We start from the raw sequence: 12431 nt of genomic DNA, 5'->3' as shown, positions 1-12431 counted from the left end.
ATCAGAAGTGGAGCAGCCAGGTCTCAAACTGGTGCCCATATGGGATGTCGGCACTGCAGGCGGCAACTTTACCCGCTATGCCACAGCGCTGGCCCCTATGACAGACTCTTATGCCTTCCCCTCATTTCCAATTCCCTTTTCTGGAGGGATGGTGCAGGTGTGTATTAATTCTAGTAATGATGTCCATGCTGATCTGCTTAACCTAATTGCCCTCTATCCTGGATTAATCTTCTTAAAAAAACTGCACATCTATTTTCCATTCATAATCCTTTCATGGTGCTCTCTTGTTGACAGTTGAGTATTAATTCTCAATTTTCTAGACTGTCTTTCCTATCATGGCCTCAACACCTGCCCACCCTGCCTACCCATAACCTCTGTTCCTTTTTGACATGTCTTAAAATAGTCTAGCTTTGTCCTTTCGCTCAGAAACCTTGTCTCCCTTGGCTTGCTGATTGTCTGGAGTTATGTTAGCTTTGGTAACAGAAAAGATGTTAATAGCCCAATGTGGATGCTCTTTGTTGGAGAGTTCCCCCTCCCCCACCATGGAGTACTTGATATCCAGGCTTCTTTTTTTCCCCTCTAATTCTGTCACCCCTCCGGGCCTGGAAGTCACCTGAGTCTGGCAGGGAGCTGGGAAAAGCATACGAAGGGTAGCTCTTGGCATTCGTTATGGGCTGGACCTAGAAGGGGCCCTTATCACTTCTAGTCATGTTCCAATGGCTAGCACTCACTGGTATTGCATACTCAAAAAAAAAAAAAAATCTGAGAAAAACTATGTATCTATGAACCCAGATAGAAGAGGAATGGCATTGTGGCATAACAGCTTAAATTGCTGTCTGCAATGCCAATATATCATATGGGCACTGGTTCGAGTCCTGGTAGCTCAGTGGAAGATGAACCTAGTGCTTGGGTCCTGCACACACGATGGAGACCTTGGTGAAGCTCCTGGCTTCTGCCTGGCTCAGCCCCAGCAGTTGTGTCCATTTGGGGAATGAATCAACAGACAGAAGGTATCTATATCTCTCCCTCTCTCTTTCTGTAACTCTGTCTTTCAAATAAATAAACAATCTTTAAAAAAAAAAAAAAAGAAGAAGAGGAAGAGGAATGGCTTTGTGAACACTCAGCAGTCTCTACCCCCGGACTCTGTATTACTGACACTATGGAGAATCTACCTATTCATCAAAGTCAGCCCAAATGCCATTTCCTCTGAAAAGCATTTCTGAATTGTTCCTGATGGAAATGAAGATCCCTTTTTAGAAGTTCCACACACTTGTTGGCTTTGTTTTTTATTTCATACTTGTCACTCACTCTATTACGGATTGGCTTTTCTTTTTGATTGTGCAATGTCCTATCTTTCCCAGTGGAATTTGAAGCTCCTTGAAGATAGAAAGTATGACATATAATTTTTGGATTATTCATTCATTCAAAATGTATTTATTATTCAAAGACTATTTTTCATACACACACACACATATATATATATATATGACCTAATGTTTGATACTATGAGGAATACAAAAATCAATAAGAAACTATCTCTGGACCTATGTTGTCATTTTGGAATTTGAATCAAAAGGCATTGCCACAATCAAGGCATTTGAGTCATTTAAGACATTGGAGGAATATATTCAAATGATCAACATTACCATAGACTTTAATTAATTATAAGAGCATTATTATATAAATGAATGGAAATGTCAAATATTACTTTTTGCCTGCTTTCCAACATTGGATAAGCCATTGCTTCCCCAGAAGAGACAACAGTTCCTACTATTACAAATAGATGTAGATGAGCTTTAGTCATTGCTAAAGCTGTTTTTTAAGTCCTGTTCCCTCACCAATTGAGTCATGCATGCTTATTTCAGTAGGTGTTTGACATGCCAGATAGGAAGAGTTGCTACTGCTATGTAATATGTTGCAAGTCCATGAACTGTACTCATACAGCCAGCACTGATATCTCAGGAGCAAGAAATGGGTTTCAGTTGAAGTGCAGAAGAAAAATTAGGTTTAAACTGCAGCAGGAAGGTTTCTGGTCAAATATATGGGAGAGACTTATTAAAAATGAATTAACCTGCAAATGAGTACTACACACTTTTCTTTAACCCCTATAAAATATTGGGTGTGTTGAGTAAGTGCAGATGTGAGAAAACCAGGGGGAAAATAAATAACCTCGGCAACGCTCCTACCCATCTTCCAAAACCCGACTCCTTAGGCTGAGGTTATTTTTGATTTCCTGAGATGGCTCAGAGAGGAGCCTGTTCAGTAAAAGAAAAAGCAGCTCTTTATCCCCTTTTTCTCTGACTACTGCAAGATCTGTTTTTGCCACAACTTCATAAGTATTTCAATTACTTGCTCTCTCAACAATCCTGCTGAGGAGCTCGGCCCCACCCCCCTTTTTGTAGATGAAGATATTGAGGTTAAGTGATTTTCTCAGGGTTACAAAGAGACCCAGCAGCAATGAGGGAAGGAGAACTAGCGGTGCAACCTTCTGCGGGCTGAATAGATTGGGTTTCTGAGCAGCTTCGCTATTCTATTGCAAAGAGGCCGCGCAGACTGGCTGAATGTGCAAGGAAACGCATCCTGGAAATGAAAGGGAGGCTGCGGCCACTGGGAGAGCATTTCCCTTCGTATTCATGACAGAAGCAATTGTCTACCGTTGGAAAGAAAGGCCCTTTCGAGAAAGAGCTTTTGAAAAAGGGCACACACAGCGGGGCACTCAATTTGGGACCCTCCCTGAAAGAATCCCTTGTTGTGTCTCTGCCTGCAGACAGCGCCGCCGAGGAAGCTGGACTCCAGATAGGCGACGTGGTGCTGGCGGTCAACGGCACCGAGGTCACCAGCGCTGAGCACGCAGAGGCTGTGCACCTTGCAAGGAAAGGTAGGAGTGTGCCTGGCGCGGAGTCCACAGTTAGAATGGAGGAACCCAGAACTGCAGTGTGACCAGTGGTGACTGCAGAAAAGGCAGAAATGCACTTTGCTCTCAGGGTGCCCTTATAATGCCATCTGATCAACGGGATTCCTTGGTAAGAATAAATTCCCATGTCTCTCCCACGTTCTTCCTGTGTTGATGATCAGCCACAACAGTGAAACTAGACAACAGCAGTAAGCAAAACACACTGCAAGGTGACGTCCAAAGATTCGCAGAAAACGGAATTGAAAATTAACTTTATTTATTGATGCAAAAGCATTTGTAAATCCATGCACACTTTTTCAGAATGCACATTTTCCAAGAACTGTTTGAAGACCCCTTGTATGTATTACCAAACTATTTCCTTATACTCCTTGCACAAAAAATTCTCATTAAAAGAATTCATTTATTAATTCCATTCCTTCCTCCCTCCCCCTTTTCTCCTTCCTTTTTTCTTCTTTTTCTTTCTTTTCTTTTCTTTCCTCTTTCTTTCTGTCTTTCTGTCTGTCTGTCTTTCTTTCTATCAGTTTTTGCAGTTAAGATCCTCAGGGTTTTATTGTTAGAAAAAAAGAGAGAGAATAAAGACATCACAGGTTAAAAATGGCTATGTATTCTCCTAGGTCCACTTGAGGCTTGGGCTTAACGCAATTCTGACAGAGATGGAACCCACAAGAATAACAGTAAAACATGCCCCACACCCTCGTATCCCCTCACATTAAACTCTGTGTAAAGGTTAATACTGTCTTCCTCTCTGTAAAACAACTTACTTCCTTTGGCATCCTGTTATAAATCCTTATCTCCCCACAGACCTAAAAATATGCAGGAGGTAAACACTGTGTTCCAACCACGGGATTACGGGGTGTGGTAATGTGTCCCTAGCTTCCTGAAGGCAGCACCCCCACTTCAGTGCCTCTGGCGTATATTTCAGACAAGAATATATTAAAAATGCTTGCCTTTGGGATAGGTCACATATGCTAAGCAGTAAGTCTTCCTTGCTAAGCAATATCACTTGCCCTTTCTCATGCAACAACAAGTTTAGTGCAGACTAGCACACAAAATCTCTAACAAACATTGCGCCTTGATAAATTATTCTGAGAATTTTGAAGGTAGACTTCGGTTGTATTTTACGGCTCTGTGGGACTTGTTGGTAGATGCACCAGGAATCCAAGGACATTGTCATTCAAAATGTGCAACGACTGTTTGCAAGTCCTACACAAGTGTGAGTGGTTATCTTGTATGCAGTACAAGTTGAGAGTTGAGAGAATATGACCAGCACGATAATACAATGGGATCCGGGAATCCTATACAGTGAGGGAATTTTACTCTTGCTTCCGAATTTAGCTGACCTTGGGGTCCTTCTCACACATACTTATTTTCCCAATTTTTGGCGTTAAATAAGATCTCCTTTTAGTAACATTTCTACAACTAGTACTTCTATTATTTTCCCCCATGAAGCTTAATGCTTTGTTTTCCACATACAGTCCTATTTGTTTGCTGGCATGAGGCACCCTCCTAAAGGCTTTCCATGTTTCATTTCCTTACTTTGTGCTGATAGACCAGAGTTTTCTTATTTCAAATGGAGGAAGATGCCCTTTCCTGTCATGATGTTTGCACCGGTCAACTCTTTCTTTAGGAGCAAATCAGCCTCTGGATGGGTATTTCTTAAAGCTTGTTTGTTTGTTTTTTTTTTTTGTAGATTTATTTATTTATTTATTTGAAAGTCAGAGTTACACAGAGAGAAGAGAGGCAGAGAGAGAAAGAGGGAGAGAGAGAGAGATCTTCCATCCAATGGTTCACTCCCCAAGTGGCTGCACAGATCCGAAGCCAGGAGCCAGGAGCTTCTTCTGGGTCTCCCACGCAGGTGCAGGGGCTCAAGCACTTGGGCCATATTCTGCTGCTTTCCCAAGCCATAGCAGAGAGCTGGATTGGAAGTGGAGCAGCCGGGTCTTGAACCGGTGTTCATGTGGGATGCTGGTGCTTCAGGTCAGCGCATTAACCCAATGCGCCACAGCGCCGGCCCCTAGTTTAGTGCTCTTGATGATACCACTACCCATGCAATATCAATTAATGGAAGCAGAAAACATCTTTGAACCTTGAATGGATGGGTTTCTGATTTCTGACAAGATGATGAGCTCACATTGATCTGGGGAGAATTAAATTTAACACCCCAGCTTGGGCTGCCCCTGGGAGTTATTTGGAAGGATGGGTGAAACTGTTGCTATGATCTGGACTCAACCACTCCCTGTCTGCTGCCTTCACTGAATTCTGCAAAGACAACCTTGACCCTATGTCCTTGTCAGTCCTTCTCAGACCCAACACTGGAAATGACCCGAAAGTAGAAAGGTGGGTTAGAGATCTGAGATGTAAAGCAAGAACGGTAAGAGGCTCCAGGAGACAAACTCATTTGGTTTTCCTGTGTGTTTGGAGGGGTGGCAGTTACACACGATAGCACCGGAGAGCTGAGCACCTCACAAAGAGAACAGGCTAATAGGCTAAGGGACTGTTTTCACTGTTTGCTCCTCCGTGCGCGATCCTGGGTAACCAACTATCCACCCATCGTCATCAAAAGCCAGAAAAGTGGCAGCACTTACTAGGAGCGATCATTTGGATAATATCAGGGTGGCCCTTGAGTCCAGCTGGATGAGGGAATTGATTATTCTGTTTTTTTTTTTTTTGACAGGCAGAGTGGACAGTGAGAGAGAGAGACAGAGAGAGAAAGGTCTTCCTTTGCCGTTGGTTCACCCTCCAATGGCCACCACGGCCGGCACGCTGCGGCCGGCGCACCGCGCTGATCTGATGGCAGGAGCCAGGTACTTCTCCTGGTCTCCCATGGGGTGCAGGGCCCAAGCACTTGGGCCATCCTCCACTGCACTCTCTGGCCACAGCAGAGAGCTGGCCTGGAAGGAGGGCAACCAGGACAGAATCCGGCGCCCCGACTGGGACTAGAACCCAGTGTGCTGGCGCCGCAAGGCGCAGGATTAGCCTAGTGAGCTGTGGCGCCGGCCTGATTATTCTTTACCCAGGGGTAATCTCCCGCACAACCCTGGGACTAATTGGTTATAGCACAGCTTTTAATGGAAAAACAGCAGTGCCTATGTCTGAAGAACTGGGAGATTCTCTGAGATCCAGAATCATCTGGAAGGAAGTGAATGAGACAAACAGACAGTGATTAAGTCAAGATTGCAGCCCAAGGAACTTACCTCTCTGGAGAGCACTCTGCTACCACCCCACCATACTCACCAGGACTGGCGTCTGTGATAACCTGGACTTTAAACTTTTTCCAGTATGTATTTTCAGCCCAAGTATTTAATAAGTCAAGAGCAACAGGAATTATCTAGAAAACACAAGATATTTAAGAAAGACAATTGCAATTAAAGAAACATGATATACAGAACAATATATGACAAGCAATACAAAATAAATGGATATAAGAGAAACATTTAAAAGGAGATTTATAACTATGTGAAAAAATGACAAGGGAAGGTGGGATACTGAACATGAGGCAGAAAAAAAGCAGATATAAAGAACCAAGTGTCAGGCATAGATTTAAAGGAGATAATTGTTGAAATAAAAAATACAGTAGATGAGCTGAATAAAAGCAATTGAGAAGCACAAATAATGGCAAAATATTCTGTGTTCATGGATTTGAAAGCTTAATAGTGTCAAATCTGTATGAGCCAAGGTGAGCTGCTGATTTGATGCAATCTTATCAAAATCACATTAGAAATTTTTAAAGAAGCAGAGAAAAAGAGCTCTAAAATTCATGTGGAACTCAAAAAGAACAGAAAAGGCCAAATCGCTCTTGTGAAAGATGAGCAAAAGTGGATATATCACACTTCCTGATTTCAAAATATAATGCAAAACTACAGTACTCAAAACAGTGCAATACTAGCATAAAGATAGACAAATAGACCAGTGGGACAGAACAGACTTTCCAGAAATAAATCCCATAGCTGTACCGTCAGTTGATCGTCAACAAGGGTGCCAGAAATGCACAATGGAAAAAGAATAATCTCTTCAACTGATGGTATTGAGAAAACTGGACTTTCACAGGCAGAAGAATATAAGTGAATCATTATATCACACTACAAAAATCAACTCAAAATGGATTAAGAATTTAGATATACGAGTTGAAACCCTGAAGCTTCTAGAGGAAAACTTAGGGGAAAGTTTGATGATATTGTTTTGGCAGTGGGTTTTTGGATCTGACACCAAAAGCACAGACAACGAGAGAGAAATGGAGAGGGGGGCACTGTATCAGGTTAAAAAGCTTCTGATAAGGGGTTAATATCAAAATATATAGGAACTCCTACAACTCTATAATGAAAACCAATGAGCCTTCTGAAAAAATGGCCTAAGGACTTCATTACACATTTCCCCAGAGGAAACATACAAATAGCCAACAGATCTATGGAAAAATTATCACTGTCACTACTTATCATGGAAATTCAAAACAAAAATCATATAATGTATCACCTCACATGTCGAAAAGTTAATAGGTAACTAGTGTTCATGTAGATGTGGAGAAACTGGAAGTCTTGCATACTGTTAGGGAGGATGCAAACTTTTTCAGCTACTATGGAAAACAGTGTGGTAGGGGGTCGGCACTGTGGCATAGCAGGTAAAGCTGCCGCCTGCAGGGCTGGCATCCTCTATTGGCACCCATTAGAGTCCCAGCTGCTCCATTTCTAATCCAGCTCTCTGCTAATGAGCCTGGGAAAACAGCAGGAGATGGTCCAAGTTCTTGGGCCCCTGCACCCATGTGGGAGACCTGGAAGAAGTTCCTGGATCTTGGCTTCAGATAGGCCAGCTCCAGCCATTTGGGGAATGAACCAGAGGATGGAAAACCTCTCTCTCTCTCTCTCTCTGTAACTCTCCCTTTCAAATACATGTATAAATATTTTTAATAAAAGTAGAGGGTCCTCAAAAATTATAATTAGAAATTAAGTCATTCAAATTAATTAAACAAGTAATGATTAAATTAATATTGATATTAAATTGTTTGTATAATATGTATTAATTATTGTATAATATATAATATATAATATATAATTAATATTAAATTAAATACTGTGATCCAATAACCTTATTTCTGTGTATTTATCCAAAAGAATTAAACCAGGATTCCAAAGTGATAGTAGCACTCCCAAATTCATTACAGAACTATATATAATCATTATGTGGAAAAACTCCCAATGTCCACTGAAAAATGAGTAAAGAAAACATAGTATATACATACACTGATATATTATTCAACCTTACAAAAGGAAATTCCATAATATATGTCAACATGGATGAATCTTGAAGACATTACACAAAGTGAAATAAGCCAGTCACAGAAGGACAAATACCACCTGCTTTCTCTTATGTGAGGCATTGCTAATAGTCAAGATCACAGAAACCAAAAATAGAATGCTAGCTGCTAAGCGCTGGTGGAGGGGAGATGGGGGCTTGTTAACAAAAGGTATAAAATTTCAATTATACAGAGACTAGGCTCCAGCGATCTGCATACAACACTGTCCCTATAGTCAGGAATAGCATATTGTACATGTTGTACACTTAATTTGTTATCGGGGTAGCTATCATGTTTAATGTCCTTAATATTTTGAAATATGATTTTAAAAAGAAATTCAGAATACAAAATTTGAAAAAGGAATTAGTAAATTTGAACTTGGGTAAAAGATTTCAAGACAATTAAGAAAGGAAGGAGGGAGATATCATTATGTTCTTAAAACTGGGTATATAAAATATGGAAATTTTTTCCTTTTATATAAATAAACTAAAAATTAAATAAATGCTATAACCCACAGAACTTATATAATCTCCTCTGAGTACAAAGGCGTATTCACAGAAGTGTATGATACATCAGGCATGAATGAAACTTTAATAAATTCCAAAGACTCAACATCATACAGATTATGGTCTCCATCTAAAATGCAATTAAGTTAAATAAAAGAATAAATAGTTTTAAGAAACATATAGCTAACCTAAAACAATGCTACTGAGTAATTGCTATGCTATTTGAGGAACTGAGTGGCAAAGGAAACGCTACTTGTTCAATTTGTTCAACACAACTAAATAGTGCAAAGAGAGAATTTGTACTTTAAATACATTTATCAAAAGCAAGAAAAATTTAAATTGTGAGTAAAGTTATAACTCGATAAATTAGAAAAGCAGCAGAGTAAACACGAGGAAACAAAAGGAAATGCTGAAGAAAGCTCAGGGTAGAAATGATTGAAATGGAAAAGAATAGTAATGAGATTAGTACCTGATTCTTCCAAAAGACCTACAATACAGGTAAACTCCTGAGCAGTGATAAACAATAAAAAGGAAAAGGTGTAAATAACCAAAATAGAGAATTGAAAAATACATTGGAAATAATAAAATACTGCTTTGAACAACTACTGAAGAAGTTTGGAAAGCAATTGAGATTAGTTTTTAGAACTAATATGGAATGTATAAAGTAGTGCAAGGACAAATTGAAAATGTGTAGACTCTAATAGATATTGATAGAAAAAGAGACACCAGCTCACTTCCCTCCTACTTCCATCCTCACCCCACCCCCACCCAAAACCCCAGGATACCAGGCATTTTTAAAGATGAGGATATCCAATTCCAAAGAACAAATAATCCCAATTTAACAGAATTTTTACAGAAAATAATGAATGTTTCTCAGTTCACTTTTTGAGGCTACTAATGCCTGATTCCAAAATAGAATAAGTAGAACATGAAAAATAAGATGTCAATTTCACTTATGAACTGAGAAATACACAGATGTTCACAAAAATAGTGAATTAAACTGTTTATTACAAATGTACATAATATAAACAGTTTATTAAAAGTACACATAATAATCATAGTTAATTAAAAAAGACTTATTTATTTATTTGAAAGGCAGAGTTACAGAAAGAGAGAATCTTCCATTTGCTGATTCACTCCCCAGACACCTGCAGCAGCTAGCACTGGGCGGATCTGAAGCCAACCAGGAACTTCTTCTGAATCTCCTACATGGGTACAAGGGCTCAAGGACTTGGATTGGCCGGCGCCGCGGCTCAACAGGCTAATCATCCGCCTGCGGCGCCGGCACCCCAGGTTCTATCAGCGGCCATTGCGGGGTGAACCAATGGAAAAGGAAGACCTTCCTCTCTGTCTCTCTCTCACTGTCCACTCTACCTGTCAAAAAAAAAAAAAAAAAAAAAAAAAAGACTTGGGTCAAAATATATCTTCTTATGGATGGTTTATCGTAAGAAAAGATTTCAAAGTAACTTATCACATTAATTATCTAATTAAAAATCAAATAACTACCTCAATCTTTAGAAAAAAAGTTTAATGAAGTTCAGTACGTGTAAATATTTTTGAATCCCCTAAAAAGTATTGATAGTATTTTCCTCTCATAACCTGAAACAGACTGTCTACCAAAAACCTCCTCATGCAAAGAGAAATATAATCGCACAAGAAGAAAAACATTTTTTAAAGATTTATTTACTTATTTAAAAGGCAAAGTTACAGAGAGTCAGAGGCAGAGAAAGAGAGAGAAAGATATCTTTCATCCACTAGTCTACTCCCCAGATGGCTACAGCCATGCCATGAGGGTTCTCCCACATGGGTGCAGGGGCCCAAGCACTTGGGCCATCCTCCGCTGCTTTTCTAGGCACATTAGCAGGGAGCTGAATGAGACATGGAGCAGCCAGGACTTGAACTGGTACCCATATGGGATGCTGGCACTGCAGGCAGTGGCTTTACGTGCTATACCTCAGTATCGGCCCCATAAGAACAAAAATATTTAATGAAGAACTCTTTCTTTTTTAAGATGTTATTTATTTATTTGAGAGGTAGAGTTATAGAAGGTGAGAGGGAGAGACAGAGAGAAAGATCTCCCTTCCGTTGGTTCACTCCCCAAATGGCCACTACGGCCGGCGCAGCGATCCAAAGCCAGGAGCCAGGTGCTTCCTCCTGGTCTCCCATGCTGGTGCAGGGCCCAAGCACTTAGGTCATCCTCCACTGCCTTCCCAGGCCACAGCAGAGAGCTGGACTGGAAGAGGAGCAACCGGGACAGAAATCTTATAGGACTTTTTTTAGTAGATTGTCACACTTACCTTGAAATTTTTGTAAAAGAGAAAGTGTCAACAAATAGCCATGTTGTTTGTGAATAGAGCAAACAAAGGCAAAGGGGCTTTTCATTTCAGATCATAAGGTATACTACAAAACTATGATGATGAATTAAAAGTAGTGTTGTCACAGGAACATACAGCAGTCCAGTAGAGTAGAATTACTAGAAAGTTCAAAAACAGATATTTCGGGCCGGCGCTGCGGCTCAGTAGGCTAATCCTCCGCCTTGCGGCGCCGGCACACCGGGTTCTAGTCCCGGTCAGGGCACCGGATTCTGTCCCGGTTGCCCCTCTTCCAGGCCAGCTCTCTGCTGTGGCCAGGGAGTGCAGTGGAGGATGGCCCAAGTGCTTGGGCCCTGCACCCCATGGGAGACCAGGAGAAGCACCTGGCTCCTGCCTTCGGATAGGCGCAGTGCGCCGGCCACAGCACGCTGGCTGCGGTGGCCATTGGAGGGTGAACCAACTGCAAAGGAAGACCTTTCTCTCTCTGTCTCTCTCTCTCACTGTCCACTCTGCCTGTCAAAAGCAAAAACAAAAACAGATATTTCAAAAATGTATCAAAACTTGAATATGACAAAGGTAGCACCACAGAAAAGTGGGCAAAATATTTTTAGTACATGTATTAATATAGAGAAATAAGTTGGAGTCATTCCTTCATATTTATGCCTCAGATTTTATACTGTATACAAAGTATATTTCAATTATATTAAACATCTCATTTTTTTTTAATTTTTAAAGATTTATTTATCTGAAAGGCAGAATTACAGAGAGGCAGAGAGAGAGAGAGAGAATGAAAAAGAGAGAGAGAGCTCTTCCATCCACTGGTTCACTCCCCAAATGGCCACAATAGTCGGAGCTGAGCCAATCTGAAGCCAGGAGCAAGGAGTCTTCTTCTGGGTCTCCCACGCGAGTGCAGGAATCCAAGGACCTGGGCCATCTTCTACTGCTTTCCCAGGCCACAGCAGAGAGCTGGATCGGAAGTGCAACAGCTGGGACTTGAACCAGCACCCATATGGGATGCCAGCACTGCAGGCGACAGCTTTACCTGCTATGTCAGAGCACCGGCCCCAAGAGCTCAATTTTAAAGTTAGAAACATAATGTCAATAAGAGAAATTGTAGGAAAATAACTCTGTTGGTAATCAGAGAAGTGAAAATTAATAAGACGATTCTTTTAAGATCTGCCAGATTGAAAAAAAATAGAAGTCAGATAATAGCTAGCCATCTTTGACAAGGATAAAAGGTTATAAGGTAATAAGAATCTTCATGCAAGCTTGTTAGGATACAGATGTTTTAAACAGCAATCTAGCAGCACCTTGTGAAGTACCCATAAATCTTATTTATGCCCTAGCAAACCAAAGAAGCCACTGCAGAGACATACAACACAGGGACATTATCCGTTCTGTGCGGTTGGAGG

General features: G+C 40.9%; 1 protein-coding gene across 2 annotated transcripts in view; it reads left to right on the top strand.

Moving 5' to 3' along the window:
• Positions 1-12431, top strand: part of LOC100359138 (uncharacterized) — a 143732-nt gene that overhangs the window by 55876 nt on the left and 75425 nt on the right. For both annotated transcript variants that reach the window (XR_011381949.1, XM_051853594.2), the window contains exon 7: positions 2768-2878. Coding sequence is in view for 1 of the 2 variants with exons in the window: in XM_051853594.2 (XP_051709554.2) it covers positions 2768-2878 (111 nt within the window). In the remaining variant the exon portion in view is untranslated. The remainder of the gene's footprint in view (positions 1-2767; positions 2879-12431) is intronic.

Source organism: Oryctolagus cuniculus, chromosome 14 (genome assembly GCF_964237555.1).
Source record: "Oryctolagus cuniculus chromosome 14, mOryCun1.1, whole genome shotgun sequence".
In the NCBI taxonomy this organism is placed as follows: Eukaryota; Metazoa; Chordata; class Mammalia; order Lagomorpha; family Leporidae; genus Oryctolagus; species Oryctolagus cuniculus.
The sequence above is the reverse complement of the archived record's forward strand: the minus strand, read 5'-3'. Positions and strand labels throughout refer to the sequence as shown.